Source organism: Mastigoproctus giganteus, chromosome 2, assembly GCF_048544385.1.
Source record: "Mastigoproctus giganteus isolate SK-2022 chromosome 2, ASM4854438v1, whole genome shotgun sequence".
Classification (NCBI taxonomy): domain Eukaryota; kingdom Metazoa; phylum Arthropoda; class Arachnida; order Uropygi; family Thelyphonidae; genus Mastigoproctus; species Mastigoproctus giganteus.
Genome location: NC_143576.1, coordinates 166323879 through 166344799, shown reverse-complemented (window position 1 = coordinate 166344799; position 20921 = coordinate 166323879). Strand labels below are relative to the sequence as shown.

The 20921-nt window shown below is 37.2% G+C and overlaps 1 protein-coding gene across 3 annotated transcripts in view; it reads left to right on the top strand.

The window, feature by feature from the left end:
- Positions 1-20921, top strand: part of bchs (WD repeat and FYVE domain containing 3 bchs) — a 1877108-nt gene that overhangs the window by 232805 nt on the left and 1623382 nt on the right. For all 3 annotated transcript variants that reach the window (XM_090389621.1, XM_090389619.1, XM_090389620.1), the window contains exon 10: positions 6776-6922. In XM_090389621.1, the coding sequence (XP_090245747.1) occupies positions 6776-6922 (147 nt within the window). The remainder of the gene's footprint in view (positions 1-6775; positions 6923-20921) is intronic.

Below are 20921 nucleotides of genomic sequence, written 5' to 3'. Positions count from 1 at the left end.
AAAACTATATAGATACAGCGTTAAAGAGGATGAGAGATCTTGCTGCAAAAAATAGAAAATCTCGCATGGTTCATAGAAATATTCAAGATTACATATTCTAAAAAATAAACCTTCCCAAGTTTCATTGTACTGTTATTTGTGTGCAATATCTGTGTTTGTTTATTTTTGTTTATGTAAAAAAAAGTGTAGTTTATAGTTGAAACCATGTAAAACAATTAGGAAGTTTAAAATAAATATAATATGGATTTTCTTCAAAATGCTTTGGTTATTATTTACAAATCATTTCTTAATCAATTATTTTTATAATACGTCATATTTCAAAATGCAGTATCATAATTTAATACCTTGCGTACAATAATTTAATTATACGCCTTATGACATGCCTGTATCTTATAAGCTGGGTATTCTCATGTATGTTTGATTATTGAACTATATGTTTAACTGAACCAACCCTGGTTTCAATTACTTTGGTTATTCGACGTTCTACTGTATTGTTATTTTTCTCATACACGTTTTACTTGACAAAGCGTAACCAAAAAAAGAATGAAATAAAAGGCATTATTTCAAGATGCTTTAATAAAGCATCTTGAAAATAATAAAGGTATTAAATAAAGGTATTAAAATAAATTCCTTCTTAACAAAAAATGTAACTTTTAGATTACAGAACAAATTACATATAAAATGATTAATTTCTCTTATATTATGAATAAAAAACATCAGTGAGACTTCTGTTGCTGCACCATTGATGACAGATACTTTACATTAGGCTTATACTTTAACTTTTAGAGCTATGCATGCGGCACTAGTTTCATCCGTAACACTACTATTATGATTAAAGATGAACAGACACAGTTTGGCCTTAGTAGCTCTTGTGTCATTAAATCGAATAATAACAACTACTCCTATGACTTAAGTCACTTACCAAAGTTCATCACTGAGAACAATGACTCCCAAGAATAAGTTGTGAGAAAATTGTTAGTAATGATGTTGTCAAATTTTTTAAACAGACAAAAGTTTTAGGAATGGAATTCCAAACTTTTAATACCTCATTTTCTGCAGTTTTCTTTGATAATCCCGTCACTAATCGTTCCCTTTCAGTATTTTCTAAATCAGCTGTGAGGTGTTACAATTTTTGCCTCCAAATTGAACTGCTTTGAAAATGAATCAATTGCATTTCAAAATCATCCAGTTTGATCCACTGAAACATTTTCAGTTTCAATTTGGCTAGTTTTACACTGTTTTCAAACTTAATGAATTTTGCAGTTTCTTCCAATTCTCTGAATTTGACAAATCTTGAAGAAAACTGTTCATCAGTTTTCTTTAATAATTGACTCAATTTTTTTGGGACGCTCTGAATTCCGCATGCCCTAAAAATTTATATGCATGCCTCTTCGGGCATGCGTTCTTTTGGTTCACCACCCCTGCCATAGGTATTCTAGTATTATGCTAAAAAAAAAAAGGCTAAGTGGAATAGGATCAAGGTACATTTTGTCAGGGGCAAAAGGTGATGACATTATAGATCAGCTATCATATTAGTACTATTAATATGAAGAGCAGCAAATTTGAGGAGCTACTTAATAAGTATAGACCAGTATTAAGAAAAGTAACAAGTTAGCATTAAATTTGAAAATTTCTGCCAGATACAATAAGAGGGAGCATGTGATGAAATCATAAAGGAAGTTAGCCAGGCTAAGGCAGATTATGAGAAGTCTCTGACTTGGAATGTGAAAAAAAGTAGTAATGAGTTCTTTGTATGTGTTAACAGTGGAAGGAAAAGAATAAACCACATTGATCCCCTAGATACGAATGGCATAACTATTGTTGTTCCTATTTTAGTTGCTGACAAACAATAAATATTTCTCATCTACATTTTTTACCTGAAGTGTTTAGGGAAGAGCATACTAAAAACATAACCAACTCATAACTGGGAGCTGAATGGTTCTATGATAACTGGAAGGTGAATTGTTCTGTGATAATTAAGAGGCTAAAAGTAAATAAAGCACCCAAGGCTGATGGAATGTATCGAATTGTATTAAAAGAGGCAGCAAAAAAAAAAAGGTAAGTTAACCTTTAACAATAATTATGAGAGCATTCTTGGATTCAGGGGAAGTTCCTTTGGACTGGAGATGTGCCAGTGTCTTCCATTCATAAAAGGGGATCAAAGGGAGAAGAGGGTAATTGCAATCCTTTAAAATTGACTTCTGTTCCAGCAATAATAATAATGAAGTCACTGATCCAAGAAGTAATACAAGGGAATCATGTTAAGGAGGCAGTTATACAGTAAGCACCACGTGGATTCATTAAGATCTTTGACCAATCTGATTGGCTACTATGTCATAGTAGCCAATCCCTACAGAGGAACTGGATGTGAAAATTAATTTTGACATTATATGCTTAGATTTTAGAACAGCTTTTGATATTGTTCTATATGAAAGATGGCTGTACAAATTAGAGCAGTATAGCATTAGAGACAAGATTCTGCTCTGGATAAAAGGTTGGACTAATGTTATTAGTGGAGTCCCTCAAGGTTCATGTTGGGTCCTTTATTATTTTCAATATTTATTAATGATATTGATTAAGATATCAGTTTTAATATCCAAATTTTCAGCTGGTACAGAGGTCTGCATGGCAGTTAAAGTACTGTACATATGGGTAGCAGTAATCCCTTATTAACATATAAGTTAGGTAGAACTACACCAATAGTAGTGGAGAAAGAAGACTTTGGGGTAATTGTAGTTTTCTGAGCAGTGTAGGTAGGTTGCTAGGCAGTTCATGGGATTTTTTTCAATGATATACAGCAATTTTGCCAGCAGGGACAAGGAATTGATTGTCTGATTGTATAAGGCAATGGTTGGGTCACATCATCATTACTGCATACAGGTCTGAAAGCATTATTTTAAGGAGGATGTAGATCTGTTGGAACTTGTGCTGGGAAGAGCAACAAGTACCGTTGTTGCTCTTCCCAGCACAAGGGACACGTACCGTTGTATTGTTCTAGGCTCCCTCTGCAGGTGTCTAGTACAGTCAGTTCTGCTATAATGAGGTACATGTTTTCCTAAAAATCTCTGTGTTATCATATTTCATGCACAGAATTCCAGCTACAGGGCTTATGGGAAAAACAGAATGGGGGCCGAGCACTCAAAAAAAAAAAAAAAAAAAAAACGTTCAGTATGGTAAGTAAAACACTAAAAAAAGTTAGAATCCCAATAAAATTGCTAACACAGGTCTTAAACATCTTAAATTTCTAATAAATAAATAAATATTACAGTAAGGATAGCACTTTACCTTGACAAGATATGAAGTTTGCTTGATTGATATTTCTGTTCACTGACATTTTCTTTCCTTTTTTGGATTGTAAAATGTAAAAATGATAAGCAGTCAATAATGACGAACACAGGGATGCACAAATTGCACAAGTGAGACAAGTTTACAAAGCTTAAAAAATAAGAATGCAGAGGATTCTGAAAATTTACTTGTTTTTTATATGATTGAGATTTCATGTAAAGGGAAACATTGCACCATAATAACATAAAAACCCACAGAATTCCAGCTACCAGTATTATCACAAATGCAGTAAGATCGAGTTTACTATCCATTTATAATTAGATTGTACTAATAGAAAAGCCCAATAAACCGGGAACTGCAAATTGTTTTTATTGTTTTATGGTAATGACCTCCAGAAATGTGCTCCTCTGCTCACGCTGTCACTCCTCACAAAATTTCTGTTTCACGAAAAATGTGAGCTCCTAAAAACATGAGTCGGCCTGCAATGTCACCTGTTATCTTGTGAATACAGGGAATAACAACAGTGTGTCTCTGACCAATACGATTACAGTAAATGGGAAATATAGCTCTCACACATTTGATGTTTGACATTTTTAAGCATTATAAACTTGTATGTATTGCTGTACAAGTCGCTATGTTCAGCTTGGTGCCGGGTTTTGCGCTCACCCGGTGTTACTCGCAGACGAAAAACGCACATGAGCCAACATGAAAATCATGTTATACTCACATTGTTCCCTAATATATCAGTAGAATTTGCTCTCTGCAAATTCGCATTGCAAAAATGCACGTTATAGCAGAACTGACTGTATAGGTACTAAGCACCTGCAGGGGGACCTGATTAAGGTGTCTACTTCTGTAAATGTATTAAGTAAATTAAATGTGGATGCCATCCTTGGACAACACATATAAGTGAATGCAAATTTAAATTGAAAAAGAATGGTTGTAGGATAGATGTAAGAAAATTAGCTTTCAGCCAGAAAGTGATCGATTATTGGAACAAACTGCCACTTGGATTTTGTTGCTTTTCAAGCATTTGCAACTTCTGTTTTTTGCAGAGTGAGACAGTTATGACTTTCCAAGGATCCTGTGATGCAGCTTAAGAATGGCATGCTAAATGAATGTCAGCTGTTTTAAAAATAATGTAAGTTTAAGAGGTTCAGCAGAGAGAATGGATGTGGCACTTAGTTCTGAAAAAAAGGTCTTATTTTGCTCTGCTTGTTAGATGGTTGCTGGTAGTGGCTGAGGTGATGGTTTTGATGTTTGAATCATCAGTGACTTGTATTTGTAGAGACTTTTTTTTTTCCCTCTCTCCTCATCTTCTCTTTGGGAGTTATTAGGGAGCTCTTGCAGTGTAATTGACTGGCATAACAAGTCCTAAGCTGGTATGATGTGTGACAATTTTGCTTTGGGGCTGACAGGATGTGCTCTCTTGTGACAGTGCCACAAAGGACAATTAGATCTATTCTTGCTCTCAAAAGGGAGTGGAGAAGGAACAGTGATTTCTTTTGTTAATGGTGTGGGTGGACAAGATGTGGTACTCTGTTCTTTTTCCCCCCTTTTTTCACCTCCACTATCACTTCCATTTATCCAATTATGTACTGGATCCAGTTATATGCTTGACAAGGTTCTGCTTTGCATTCAAGCATCATGGTTCATAATTCCAAGATGGTTGATTTCTACTTTGCAGTGTTGTGGCCTGTACCACAACTGTTGACTTAACCTATGCTGCAGACTTGTGGCAATTGCGCCATGTATCCGACTTGAATTTGGATCTTCTGTAAAGTCATTTCTTGCTATCTTTAAACTCTCTTCACCCAACACTTATTTTCTGAATCCTCTGATAGTTAACTTCAAAGCTCAAGCCGAGAGTGCAAATTAGGTGGGATGAGTGACTCATGTTGCTGCTCTGGCCACGGTCAACTCCATAGGCTGTGCTTTTGTGGTTCTTTGTGCCACATTGAGTGTTGCTATGCTCATCTCATCCTGTGTGTAGTGCATAGTGCTGCTGAGGAAGCCTCTTGTTCTCATGTTATTGTGGCTCCTATGAGAATAGCTACACTCATTGAGTGTAGCTATTCTCATCTTGTCTAGTATGCAGCTCATTCCTGTTACCTTGCCTTGGGTAATTGTGCACCTGATATTTGGATTTAATCATGATTTTGACCTCTGCCTGAACCGTGATTCTTACCTGGACTGCTGATTGGGCTACAGAGGAATCTTCTTGCTTTCAGGCAGCTTTGACTCTGGCTAATCCATGTATTTGATATCTGCATTTGATTGTTATGTGACCTATCTGACCACTGATTTTGCATGAACCAGAGTTGGAACCTTTCTGTTGTATTGGACATTGATATGTATTGAAGTATTTTTGATGACCTTTATGCCTCGGAGAGCCGGAATGGATGATCATCTTATTGGAATTCCATTGCATTGTTTAAAACAATGATAGTAGATGTGGTGGTGGAGGGTGACCAGTGAAGTGCATATTCTGTGCCATTGTGCTAAGAGGCTGATCATTCAACACAAACAATTCAACTCAACATCACACTATGCAAACATATTCATCACTACATTGATCTCTGGGTACGGTATATTCCCACATACAATCTGTCAGTTCACTAAAAAGATAGAGGAATAATTATACAATGTACTGATTGATTTGCTTGTATCTTGTGATGTTTATGCCATGTATATGAGATTTTCTCTGGATAAAATCAAGTTAATTCTACAACAATTGTGCGAGACCTTGTATCTTAGGCAATTGAAAAGTACAGGGTGGCCACTGAAAGACTGAAGGGTTTGAAAAAGTCATAATTTGTTCATTTTTAATCTTTTTTATTTTCTTTTTTTTACAGGTTATAGAGCACCCCTTGGAGATTAAAATGTGGCCACTGAAAGACTGACCACACTTTCAGAATCTTCTGAAACGATGCCTAGTTGAGCAGAGCGACGACGGGTAGAGGCAGATGGATGCTCAAGGACACTCTGCCGTACAGCTTCCACCTCTGCTTCAGTGCGCACAGGACCTCTTCCCAGAAGTTCGCCGACTGATCCAATTCTTTCAAACCAGGCGATTAGGTACCGAATCATGTTATCACTAGGAGGACTTTAAAATGTTGCCGGTATTTTCTGTGAGTTTCAAAAATTGATCTTTCACTGGAATAGAAAAATCCAACGAGTTTTACTCGTTGCTGGACATCATATGTAGCCATTTTAATCTCCAAGGGATGCTCTATAACCTGTAAAAAAAGAAAATAAAAAAGATTAAAAATGAACAAGTTATGACTTTTTCAAACCCTTCAGTCTTTAGTGGCCACCCTGTATAAACAATAACATGAAATAAGATTGCTCGCTCCCCCCTCCATCACCCCTGAAACCTTGTAACCATGTTAAAATATGGTTTAACATTACGTAAAGTGAAAGAAAAAAGAACGTTTTTGTATCATCTCATTGATAAATGTAATATAGTGAAATTTTTTCCTCCTTACAGGCTCAAACTTCATATCTGTGTAGTTTGTTATTAGATGCCATCAGTACAGTATATCATTCTGACAAAGCCAACTATTTTATATTGGAACCTCAGCACACACTTTCTCAGTTTGCAGAAAAAATTCACTTAAAGCCACAAGAAATTCAGGTATTTATTATGTGTTATTGATTGATTCAGTGATATGCAGTGCAAAATTAGTGAATATTTTTTTTTCTTTATATCAGTATCTTACATGATCATCAGCATAGGTATCATTGAGGGAAGTTGTGGGGGAGTGAAAAGTATTGGGAGATTTGGATATAAAGGGACAGCCAGGAAGCATGTTTTTCCAGAAAGCTGTGGTTTGGTTTTACTTTGCTTTTTAATTGATTTATTTTTATTGATTTTAGTGCATTTATATATATACATATTTTGCTTTAATTTATTCTGTTGTACTGTGCAGTGACTATTTTATTTTATACATTTTTTAATATGGTGTTTTATTAAATTCTTTTGATAGGGCCAATACTTGACATATCTCTCCTGTCCAGTTATTGACTTATTGCACTTACCTCTACTCTTTTCACAGTAATGGAAAAATCCAGAGACCACAAACTCTTTAAACTACCTTAATCTTCTATCTGATTAATTTTTGTCAATATGGATTCTGTTAGTGCCAACTTATTGGTGGTATATTGGCAGTTACTCATCTCTGGACAAATTTGATGGAAAATTTTGGCAAAACTTGAGCAGTTATTCTTGACATTTTGAAGTGTTTGATTGTTTTTGGCAGTAAAGGTCTTCTAAACAAGCTCTTAAATTATTGTTGTTGATTATTTTGTTTTTCAGTTTGGTATCCAGTTTTCTCTTTGGCCACTTTCTGAAAGTCAGTACATCATGGCCCATCATTGCCATGATGTACCGACTTGCTCATGCACCATAAAAAAATAGCCAATCCTTTCTACTTTTGTTTTGTGGAACACCCTTCTTCCTTCACATGTATTTTTGAAAATTACAGTCTACAGAAATTCAAGTCTAATGTCAACAACAATTATCTTCTGTTTTCTCAGCCTACACTCCCCATACATGTACTAAGTACTATAGGTTATAATGTATTTCGTGTTTGGGGTTTTCATAAAAAAAAAAAAATTGTTTCAACAATCAAATTTTCTACGTTCATCTGTGAGGAGGATCAAAATTGTTGCTTATGGCATTTCTGGCATCAGATTTTGTTATAAACAGTTTCAGTGTGGTTGTGCATTTGCTAACTAGGGAAAGAAATTAACTGGATGTGCTTGTGTGCGTGTAAACATTAACTAAATAAGTAATAAAAAATAACAAAAAAAAAAGAAAGAAAGAAAAACGAAAAATGGAAAAAAGGAAGCAAATCAATATAACAAATGTTGGTGGCCTCGTGGCATTATGCGCCTCCGTAGCCAGGTGGGAAGGAGCAGCAGTGCGTAGCACACGCTTCTTTATTAGACCGGGGTTCGAGCCCGTCACCACCAAATACGGAGGATGCGGAAAGGTCAGGGAATGACCACCGCATATCCCGGAGCAATATGGCCTTAGTTGCTAATGCTCCTAAAAACCAAATAACTAACTCATAGCATTACTTATTATGTGTAGTGGGACATAATTAAAATATCATTTAAGATATGATTTACAAACATAGGTGCATTATAAATAATAGAAGTATGTTCGTATTATTTACCATATAAAAATATTTAAAAATATATCCTCCTCCTATGGTGTGCAGCCTTCTTTTGCAAGGGATTAGGGATTCAGGTGCAAAGGGGTAAGCCTGTTTAGTGAGGTTATGTATGCTTCATGGTGGTTCCCATTGTCTTGCATTCCAGTGTCTGTATTCTGGTATGCATTCACAGACCAATTTGTTTGTTGGTAGGCTGAAAAGACCCCAGAATAATTGGGTGTGGGGACCCTATTTCTGCCACCCATGCCTGACCAATTCAACCCATGATTGCAGAGGGGGTTAGAAATTCTTCCAGGGTTTGACAGGATTTCATTCCAGACCTCTCCAGATAAGTGACAAGTGGCAAAATTCAGACTGTCATGGAGGACCTAATTAATATACATACTGATAATTTTTTAATTTAATAATAATTAGTGTGGTGCCTCCGTAGCCAGGTGGGCAGGAGCAGCAGTGTGTAGCACACGCTTCTTGATTATACTGGGGTTTGAGCCCGTGACTACCAAATATGGAGGATGCGGAAAGGTCTGGGAATGACCACCGCATATCCCCGGAGCAATATGGCCTTAGTTGCTAATGCTCCTAAAAAAAAACAAAACAAACAAAAAAATATATATATAATAATTATTGTATTGTCAAATGCTTTTCCAAACTATGTATAAATAACACTATTTTCAAAAATTTGTTATTGTTGGATTTCATTTATAGTTCAGTGGAGTGCAGTCATGGTAATCTGAAATAATTATTGCACTGAACTACTAATTATTTGATTAGTATTATTGTAATGTGAAAATATAAAGTTGTCAGATACCTTCAGTTAACCATTATTTCTTTATTTTATTTACATTTAAAAATTTTCTTAAATGATTCTCACAATGCACTAATCTAGAATGACTTATTTTAAGTAACACATCTCAAAATGTAAGCTTTCAGTATGTGTCAGCTGTTTTGTGGATTAGCGATATTTTAGTTTTATCCCATTTGGCGTTATTGCACACAATGCTTTCCCCTAACAATCGAATCTTCCACTAAACTACCTCATTTTGGAACCACTGTAGTCTTAACTTGATGAACCATCCCCAGGGCCGAATCATTCAGGAAAGTGTCACTTGGCATGCTGCTAGGCACTTTAATAACTATTTGTAGGGTGGGAACACAGGGTAGACGAGGAATTTTCCACATGTGTAACAAAGTTAGGGGTGCAACAATCCATGCAGAAATATAGCTAAAAGCATTCTATAATTGTAGAGGAATGTATATATTTAATATTTTTCAGGGAAAATCTAGTTCTGGTATTGAACTGTTGACCCCCAGATCCATTATTCTCCAGGGAATCTATATATATATATATATATATATATATATTTTTTTTTTTTTTTTTTTAGAAATTCAGTTTCATCTAACAGTACGCCAAGTTTCAACTTCACATCTTCGCGCTCTCCACACCTTGCACACAGAAACTGCTTGCTCCTTGTAATTCTCCGATTGGATAAAGAAATTTAGTTAAATTCAGTGCTGTCTTATTTCTTGTAAAAAAGATTCTGCTGCTCCATGCTCATCTTCCATAATGTTCAGATTCCTACACATAATTATTTCTTAAATTTAAATAAAATATTTAAGAAATAATGGTTATTTGAAAGTATTTGACATCTTTGTTTAAATTTTCATTTAAACAAATTTCAAAGGTTAAAATTTCATTTTAACCTTTGTTTAGGTTAAAATGAAATTAAAGATTAGAAAACAAAATCCACGTGTCACAAATTGAACGAGAGGTCTTTTAACCAAATTTAGTCGATTTATTAACCAATTGTTATATCAAATTATCTTCTATAAGTAGATTATAGACCTAGTCAGGATCCTTAGTTTATTTTAAATTGAGATAGCGAGATTTCGAAGCTAATCAATACTTACGAGTCCGTAGAAATACCGTTCGTGAATTCCCGCCATTTTTACACGATAGCATAAGCTTAGTGTAGTATACTGCATAATATAATATTGTCAATTAATCAGTAAATCTATTAATCTTGATAAACTTTATTGTCAATTAAATTGTATTTTTAACTCTATAAATATATATAATGACTTAATCGTAACGAATAATTAATACATAACTATAGTGGTACACGTGATACGGAAGTTGTATAAAGGGAACACTAGATACCGAAAAAAAAAAAAAAAAATATATATATATATATATATAACATAACTGTTTTGGGATATAACTTAAGGATTTAATTTTTGTTTTAAATTTTATTGAATTAAATTGGAATTATGACTCTGACCAGAGCAGCAAAGCAAAAGGCTCAAGCTAATGGGAGTGCTGTGGTTCAGGGGAGAACTGAGGGGGGCAGTTGCCCTCTGAATCACAGTCTATTAAAATGCACTGTTTGCTTGATGTTTGCAGAGCAGTCGGGTACGGGACATGATACTGCCAAGAGGGATGTCTTTGTGTGTGCACGATGTAAGGAGTGCAAGGAAATCAGGCGACAACTCAGCGTTGTTATGGGCCTTTATGAGACCTTGAAGGACAGGGTGGATGCCCTCGAAGGAAATAAATTGAGGGGCCCATCAAGCTCTCAGCTGCCCACATCAACGCCAGAGCTTGCACTTGGTCATCAGGCAACACAGGGGCAGCCCCCTAGGCAGAATGCGCTGGTCCCACAGGAACTAGTAGTTGTTGGTGACTCTATTGTCAGGGAAACGGGGAACATGCTTTGTAAAAAGGATAGGTGGAATAGGACCAGGGTATGTCTGCCAGGGGCAAAGGTTGATGACGTTGTAGAGCGGATATCATCTTTTAAGGACACAAAAGGTGATATAGTTGTACACGTTGGCACTAATGATATTAAGAGTAGGAGACCGGCGGAATTACTTAGCAAGTACAGGTCACTGTTGAAAAATAGCCGTGAATTAGGGTTGAACTTGAAAGTGTCTGCAATTCTGCCCAGACACGATAGGAGGGAGTATATGATGAGAGCCTTGTCGATCAATTCGGCCCTGGAGGGATTGTGCAAGGCTCAAGGGGTAGAATTTTTTTCAGACTGGACTGTACTTGTTAACAGGAGAGATTGCTTCTACAGGGATGGGATACACTTAAATAGAAAGGGTGCAAGAATTTTTGCTGATGCTGTCGAGGCAGTGTTAGGTGGGTCGGAAAACTGCTAGTTGGGGTACTGCTACAAGGGGTAAAACTGCTACAAGGACTAATAGATTAACAGTAGCCACTGGCAGAGGTGGAAGTGATTCTTGCACTGCTTCTATTCAAATGAGCAGAAGTCTGAAAAACAAGATGCAGGATATTTCAGAGACTGCTGGTAGTCATTGCGTTACAAGTAAACACATGGGTTGTGTTAGGGTAGCTAAGAATAGAAACAGGTGCATGTATACCTGCGTGTACACCAATGCTAGGAGTTTGGTAAATAAATTTGATGAATTTGAGGTATTGCTCAAAACATCAAAGGCAGATATTGTTGGGATATCAGAGACGTGGTGTCACACAGATATAAGTAATGCGGAACTGGAATTTGGGGAATACAATGTATATAGAAAGGATAGACAGGACAGGAGAGGAGGAGGGGTTATGCTATTAATTAAGAAACACATAAAGTCAAAGGAAGTGAAGCCAGTTGACATCGATGGACAGGGCAGTGTCGAGTCAGTTTGGTGTGACATAAGCATAGGGAAATCAAAATTGAGAGTAGGAGTGTGCTATAGGCCTAATGACTCTGATGAGTATAATAATATATTGTACAGGGAAATAGAGTGGGCCAGTAAATCAGAGAGTCTTATAATGGGGGATTTTAATTTCCCAGATATTGACTGGAATTTGTGGGTTGGTCACTCGCACACTAGCAAGGCTTTTGTGGATTTATTGGATGATTGTTTTCTACATCAGCATGTTCGTGAGGCAACAAGAGGGAGCAATACTCTTGATCTGATTATCAGTAGTGATTCTTCATGCATTAAGAACCTGCAGATAAATGAACCACTAGGTGGCAGTGATCACAGTGTGTTGAAGTGGGATTTACTGAAGGAGGTAACTACCATCAGAGGTAAAGGGAAGGGTTTTTGTTTTCGTAAAGGCGACTATGATGGTCTGAGACAGTATTTAAATTCTATACAGTGGGACCAACTGATGATGTTACCAACAGCAAACTCAAAATGGGAAGCATTCAAGGAACTAATCTTGGTGGCTACCAGGCTTTACATACCAACTAAGAAATATTGTTCAAGGTTTAGGCCTAAATGGTTGTCAGATGGACTAATGAGACATGTGGCAGAGAAGAAAAATGCATGGGATACATACAAATTAATGGGTGACATGGAAGCCTATGATAGATATAAGTTGGTCTGTAACCAAGTAACAAAGGAGATTAGGCAGGCAAAGGCAGACTACGAAAAATCCTTGGCAAAGGATGCAAAGAAAAACAGAAAGGAGTTCTTTACATACTTGAACTCGAGAAGGAAAGGGATGAATCAGATTGGTCCACTGGATATTGATGGTTCAACAGTTGAGGATCCTGCTCAGGTGGCTAACAATCTAAACGAGTATTTTGCATCTACATTCACGCATGAGGAGTTATTCAGGAAGGAGAATGATGTAGGTAAAGTAAACATTGGCAGTGAGCTGGATGATTTTGTAATAACTGAGAGGAAAGTGGAGGAGAGATTGTTGAGGATAAACATAAAAAAGGCACCTGGGGTGGATGGGATCTATCCAGTTATATTAAAGGAGGCAGCAAAGGAAGTATGCAAACCCCTAGCCATAATTATGAGAGCTTCTTTGGACTCAGGGGAGGTACCCATAGACTGGAGATGTGCAAATGTAACCCCAATTCACAAAGGAGGATCAAAGGCTGACACAGGTAATTATAGACCTGTTAGTTTAACTTCTGTTCCAGGTAAATTAATGGAGGCACTGGTTAAAGAAGCACTGCAGGATCATCTAGACAAGAATTCAGTTATAGCTCAGACGCAGCATGGTTTTGTTAAGGGCAGGTCTTGCCTGACCAATTTGATTGGATACTATGATGTAGTCACAAAAGAACTGGATGCAGGGAATAACTTTGATATTATATATTTGGATCTTAGAAAGGCTTTTGATACTGTTGCACATGGAAGACTGCTGCACAAATTGGAGCAGTGTGGCATTGGAGGCAAATTGCTGCTATGGATAAGGGGATGGTTGAGTGGCAGAAGACAGAGAGTGGTAATCAATGGACACTGCTCAACGTGGACTAATGTTATTAGTGGAGTTCCTCAAGGTTCAGTGTTGGGTCCATTGTTGTTTTCGGTGTTTATGAATGATATTGATGATGGGATATCAAGTTTAATGTCTAAGTTTGCAGATGATACAAAGGTTGGCAGGGTCGTTAAGGACACTACTGATGCTATGCTGCTGCAATAGGATCTGGAAAGGTTGAACAGATGGGCTGAGAGGTGGCAAATGAAGTTTAACATTGACAAATGTAAAGTACTACATATGGGTAACAGTAACCCCAGAGCAATGTATCAACTCTGCGGTACTACACTGACAGTGGTGGAGAATGAAAAGGACCTGGGGGTATTTGTGCAGGCAGATATGAAGTTCTCTGAGCAGTGCAGACGAGCTGCAAGAGTAGCTCATGGTGTCTTGTCAATGATATACAGGAATTTTTCTAGCAGGGATAAGGAGGTGATTATTCCCTTGTATAAGGCAATGGTTAGGCCACATCTTGAGTACTGTATACAGGTCTGGAGGCCTCATTTCAAGAAGGATGTAGAGCTGCTGGAACGGGTACAGAGAAGGGCAACAAGATTAGTAAATGGAACAAAGGGTTGCTCTTACGAAGAAAGGCTTAAGTTTTGCAAATTACAGAGTCTGGAGACTAGGCACCGGCGAGGTGATCTGATAGAGGTGTATAAGGCTTTGAATGGTTTGAGCATGCTCAGTGCCAATGGGATTCTTCATCTTTCTCAGAATAATCACCTCAGAGGGCATAAATTCAAATTGAGGAAGGACGGATGTCGGATAGATGTGCGGAAATTTGCCTTTGGCCAGCGGGTGGTTGGTTGGTGGAACCGACTTCCATCACTTGTTGTTGAAGTTGATAGCCTAAACAAATTTAAAGCTCAACTGGACAGGTATTTCGAACGAACGGAGGGGTGAAATGGGAGAGGGTTTTTTTTTTTTTTTTTTTTTTTTTTGGCTGATGCTGAATAAGCTTGCTTTCTTGCATCATATGCCTCTACTAATGCTAATGCTAAGTCGGTGCCATCCTTCGGGAAGCAGGAAACTGGGTGGTCAGAAGCAACAATAGGGGCAGTAATCGGACAACTGTGCCAAGATTTGTATTTATTAAATTTACGAAATAACAATATTTACTTTTTACAGGGTGAAAACGAACTCTGTAATACATATTAACCGAATTTTGTAATAAATGAATATATTTACATAGAAAAGCCTATCCTTTCGCAGGGGAATGGTATGTGCTTCATATCAACGAGTACTTTTTATAAACTGAGATTGTATTAATGAGATTTTACCGTATTATCAGTAAGTGAAACTTGTGGTTAATTGTGGAATTTTCACAAGTCATGTGCATCACTTAATCTTTGCTGATTTTGCATCTGCTACAGAATCTTTGCTTTTTTATGAACTGAAGTTTTCTTTGATAAAACGAGAATAAGTTATACTCATCAGAATTCAGTTGTCCTTTGAATAACTTTATGCTGAAATCTATGACAGTACTATGACTAGAAAGTCTTTTACTACTTACGGAAAAATATATAATTCCTTTTAATGCATTTCTAATTTGTTCCCCCTTTTCTCCCCTCACTAATAGTAGACTTATTAAATTGTATTCAGCTGCAGGTTTGTTCCACCTCTTCAGTTCATCACTTTAAAATGTCACACTTTACTGAGAGGGATAATGTTTTATACTTCTTGCTACTGCTGCTGGACATTATAAACAACTAAAACACAATTACAACACATGCATGTACTGTAACTCAATTAATTCATTCATTGAAATGCTGAACCCACAGCACTGAATGCAGCTGTTAATTAGTAACTCTTTTCTGAGCAAAGAGTGAGCTCTGAAAAAAGATCGTTGATGAAAAAGATTGTCAGCAGTTTTTTTATATAGCTGACTATCTAGAACAGTCTTAGTTTTGGAATGTTCATCTTTTGTCTTGTCAAGAAGCTACCTGAACAGCAGCAGCACAGAACTTTTCTAGGTTCCTAGTACTTTCCATTGTGGAGCACATGCAGACAGCACATAACTGACATTTTTAGCTATCTCAAGACTTCTGTAACAGTAGTATAAACAAACATTGATTCATGGTATTCCAAGAAAATTCTAAGTTCTCTACTAAAACATTTTTTTTTAATTATTAAAAAGAAAGTAAACCAGAATCAGATTCTGATTACTGTGATTGTACTGTATTTAAAATATTTACATTGGATTGAATTGTATGCTTAAAAATTTGTAAGCTACTTTCAGAAATACCTAGCAAAAGATTGTTTGTTTGTTTGTTTGGTTTTTAGGAGCATTAGCAACTAAGGCCATATTGCTCCGGGGATATGCTGTGGTCCTTCCCTGACTTTTCCGCATCCTCCGTATTTGGTTGTGACGGGCTCGAACCCCGGTCTAATCAAGAAGCATGTGCTACGCACTGCTGCTCCTTCCCACCTGGCTATGGAGGTGCTGCAAAAGATTGTATTTAACAAGATAATCTTTTGCTAGGTATGCTCAGAGTTGCTCTCTGAAGTGTTGGTGAATTTTTTACATTCTTTTCCAATTCTATCTTTTAGGTGGTTTGTTTGTCTGAGGTGTTTTATATTATAACAATTAATTTTAATCCTCATAGAAAGAAATTGGAGGATAAAATATGTTGTTTTTTGGTGTTTATCCAGTTGCACCAATGTCTGTACAACAATATTTTTCATTTACACCTTGTTTTCATCCAACCTCTTTCAGACTACATGTAGTCTGAAAACATACCCTCATTTTACCCACATAAAATGAGGGTATATGGTTTTTTTTTTTTAACTAAAAGGTTTCTATGGTTTTTACAGGAATTTTAACAGGGTAATTTTACAGCATGCATTACAGAACATATGTGAGAGATACTGGTTATCATTAACAGATTCATGAGAAAAATATTAAGACCTTTAACAGATATTAAATATTAATATCTGTCCATGAATTGATTTGAATGCACATCCTGCATCCTAATAGAAATCCCTATCTCAATTCATCAGTGCCAGTAAACATGTTTGTTAAAGGTTATCTTCAAATGGAGTCTATTTTTATATTGAGGTAGTTATTTGTCATTAGACAGCCACATGGGTGGTTCTCCATAGATCTGTAATATTGTGGATTTTATCAGTAGATCTGGGCTGCACTCCTGAAAACAGTCCAGCTGCCACCAAACATAGACAGGAAACTGGTGAAAAAACGTTTCAAACTCAGAGTGCTTGCGACAGCCTCTCCATAAGAAGAAGATCGACCGGGGGCGGAAGGTAGATAGTTGCAATGAGAACAGTTTTGTTATGAACCTTCAGCTGACAAAAGATTCCTTCAATGTTGTGGAAAGAGCTGTGCATTGTTACTGCAAATTGGTTTGAGATAATAATTGCGACACCACCTACCTCCCCCTAGATCCCCTGTCTCTTCTGAGGACGGTATAGCCCACTGCTGCCACTTCCGAATCCAGAATCCCATCGTGTAGCCATGTTTCTGTGAAGATACCTACATCAAACTCCAGAGAACAAAGCAAGGTTCTAAATTTGTCACTTTTATTCACTAAACTCTTACAGTTCTGATAATATATGTGAAGAGATTGCTGACAGCCATCATCGGCTCTCCCTGTATGGACAGAAACAGTAGAGGCCTGGAAAAGAAGAGAACAAGAGTTGTTTGTGCACCGTGATTGTTAACTATCATTCTTCTCCACATTATTTGTACTCTTGTTGTAGATGTTAAATGGTCTGATTATTAATCCCAGAGGCCAATACAGGGAATCCAGTAGTTTACTTTTGTCCAATGTATTGCAGGTCACCAGGAAAGAAGCGTAGGATCGATGTTTAGTTATAAGTGCACGAACTTCAGATACCACTCCGATTTCATTTCTGATGAATTCATGTAAAACTTACACCTCTGTATGTGGACTGAGCCGGGAAGTAAATAACTTGGATTTGCGTGGTACTACAGTGAGATTGTATTTGCCTTTGAACAGGTGATCCTCACATTGAGAAGGTGCATGTGCCGAAGAGAGATAATTGGCTGCACGATAATGGGCTGAAGAGGTGTTGCTATCAGTTAGTTCCTTATCATTCTCATAAGTTCTTCTACCAGTTTTTTTGTTGTCATTCCCGTGAGTTCTGCTACCAGATTTTTTGTTATCATTCTCGTGAGTTCTTCTACCTGGAAAAGGAAAAGGCAGAAATCCTTTTCTGCCTTTTCCTTTGGAACTTTAGTCACTTCAGACTCTGATCTCTTGTTATCAATAGGTATGAGATTACTGATGTTGGCTTCGCCTACAGAACCAGTCTATTGTGGTTTCCTCTGTTTTCCTGCTTTAGCCTAATCATGAGATATTTTCTTCCCTTTGCTGAGGGTACTAACTTTTTTAGCAGATCTATCGATCTTGCTTGAGGAAGTCTGCAGTCTATGATCAGTTGATTGCTTAGCTGGGTGCTGATTCCGTTTTTCTACCTCGCAAAAATCTCCTCCTGAAGCCAGAGTGGCGTGGCAGTCAGCAGGATTGCGTGCGCAGTGAGGGCAGGTTGCAAAATCCAGGTTTTGAGAACAAGTGGAGAAATACCATCGAGACCTGGAGCTTTCTTAGCATCAAGATTCGTCAAAATCCTTCTGACATCCTTTTGACGGAAGACAACAGGGGGCATTATATGGAGCATGTTGGGAATGGAGGGAGGTGTTTTACCAAGATCATTAATACATGAGTTGGAAGAAAAATGGGATGCTTGCAGGTCATCTTTATCCTTGGCTGAAGTGCAACAGAACCATCTGGTTTGAATAGAGGTGGGAGCAGAGATGGGCAAAAGTTGCAGCCAATAGCTTTGGCAAGAGACCAGAATGCTCGGCTACCATTAGGGCAAGAAGCAAGTTTTCTACTCTTAGCCTGTTCAAACTCTAGTTTGGACTGATTAATAACTGCTTTACAATTGTTGCGAGCTTTGTTTAGGCAGAAAATGAAACTGGAGAATTAGAAACAAGCCAATTACAATATGCAACATTCTTCTCTTGAACAGCCTTAGCACATTTATTGGAAAACCAAGGTTTATTTAAAGGACGAGATTTTAAAGTGGAGTGTGGGATAAAGGATTCAATTCCTACAAGAATAATTTCACTGACACGATCTGAGCAAACGTTGACATCAGAAGTTTTGAAACAGTAATCCGACCAAGGAAAAGAAGAAAAGAAGTCTCGCAGGTCATCCCATTTTGCGTTCTTGTAATGCCAAACAACACGAGGTTGGGAATAGTCATGAGATAAAGGTTCCATTGGAGAAGAGACAATCACCAAGTTGTGATCTGAAGTGCCTTAAGGACCTCTCACTTCGACCGTGTACTTAGAAGGGTTGTTTGTGAGAAAAAGATCAAGCGTATTGGCTGTATGATTCGGATTGTCCAGTATTCTTGTAGGTAAATGAACAATCTGTGCTAGGTCATTAGTAATTGCAAAAGCCTCAGCATCTCTACCAGCTGGGTCGGTGTGACTAGAAAATGGAAGCCAGCTGGAATTGTGAACATTAAAATCACCAAGGAAAATTACCTCACTGTTAGGAAAGTTGGACTGGAGAAAGTCAAGTTGCAAAGAGAGGAAGTCAAAGAGCTCCAAGTGATTAGTGGAGTTGGGAGAACGGTAGAGACAACAGATGAATTTTACATAATGAGGTAGAGAGATTTTAAGCCAGAGAAGATCAAAGAGACGAGATTCCAAATTGCCAAGTGTCTGACAGGGAATATCAGAACAGACATATGCATAAGTACCACCTTTGAGGCGAAAGGAATCATACAGCGAATAATTAGGGCATCTGAGATGAGCAGTAGTTGAATCAACCGATAACTGAGATTTTATCTGAAAAAGTATATGGGTTTGGCAGACTGCAAGTGGAAATGTACATCGTTGAGAAAATAGAATTGAGACCACGTATATTTGTGAAATGAATTAGGAAGTGCTTGGGAGGTTTAGATCTTTTTGCAGATAAGCTTGCTCTTATTAGTTTGACAATTCATGGTGTATTCAATAGTAAGAAAAAGTGGGTGGGACATGCTGTATGAAGTAATGGAATTTTTGGATATCGTGTATACACGGTAAGAACATACCCAGATCCTCAACATAACATGGCCTCGATAATGCTCCCCGCATACACACTACTCGGACTCCCTCCAGTCACTATCTGGCAGAGTAGAGGTAGCAAGATTATACACTAGCTTATCCGGAAGCCTCCTAGAGAGTTACCAATAGGTTCGGTCCAGTGTACTAACTTGCGGCCGGTCTGCGAACACCGTTTTAGAGCTGTACACTCAAAATGTAAGGAATATTGGATCTCTCCACCTTGTTCATCATAACCTCAAAAGTCATCAATCATACTGCATGATGGAAGAGATAGGGAAGGGTTGACCGGAACTTAGCTCTAGAGACTAAACATGGTTCCACCACTTCAAGCCTCCAATAAGCAAAGTGGTGGTATTTCACCGGTTGATGAGAGTCATCTACCACCTAGTAAACTGCCACATCATATAAAAAATTATGGAAATCTTATTTTCTTGAAACTTGATACTACAACATGTTGGACAAGACAACTTGTATGTGTAATCGAGATCTTCTAATATCCATAAAATGGGAGAAATGCTAAATCATTGTGATTTGCTGTTATTATTGATCTGTGATCTCATTTAAAAAAAAAAAAATTTTTTTTTAAATAGAAAATTGTAAATATAGAAATTTTAAACCAGGAATTCTCTTATCTGAGGTTGTCCAACTTTTTGTTCAGTTCTGCAGGAGAAAGGAACCCATAATAGCTGCTTCAAAGTACAGCAGACTCTCGATTTACCTGGATCAGATTAACTGGCACACTTTGAGACTCCAAATTTGAAACAAAAAAACAACCAGAGATCTTATATAAAATTCAAGTAATAAATATAATGGTATAAACAGATGTTTTGCAAGTCGTAAATAAGCAACAAGAAGCAGTGTTATAAGTTGTGATTGGGAGATTAGTGTACCTATTGCCTTGCAATCCCTCTGCTGTTTTCACACCGCCGCTCAAAAAAAAATAAATAAATAAAATAAAAAGACCAAATGTTTAGTTTTTCTTAGTGCGTCATCAATTGTTGTGTACCGTCGCACTGCAAGAGGGCAAATTTTGTTTTGTTATTTATATCAGGGACAATGGAATATTTTTTTTTTAAGAAATCACGAAAATGATAGGCAAAATGCAAGA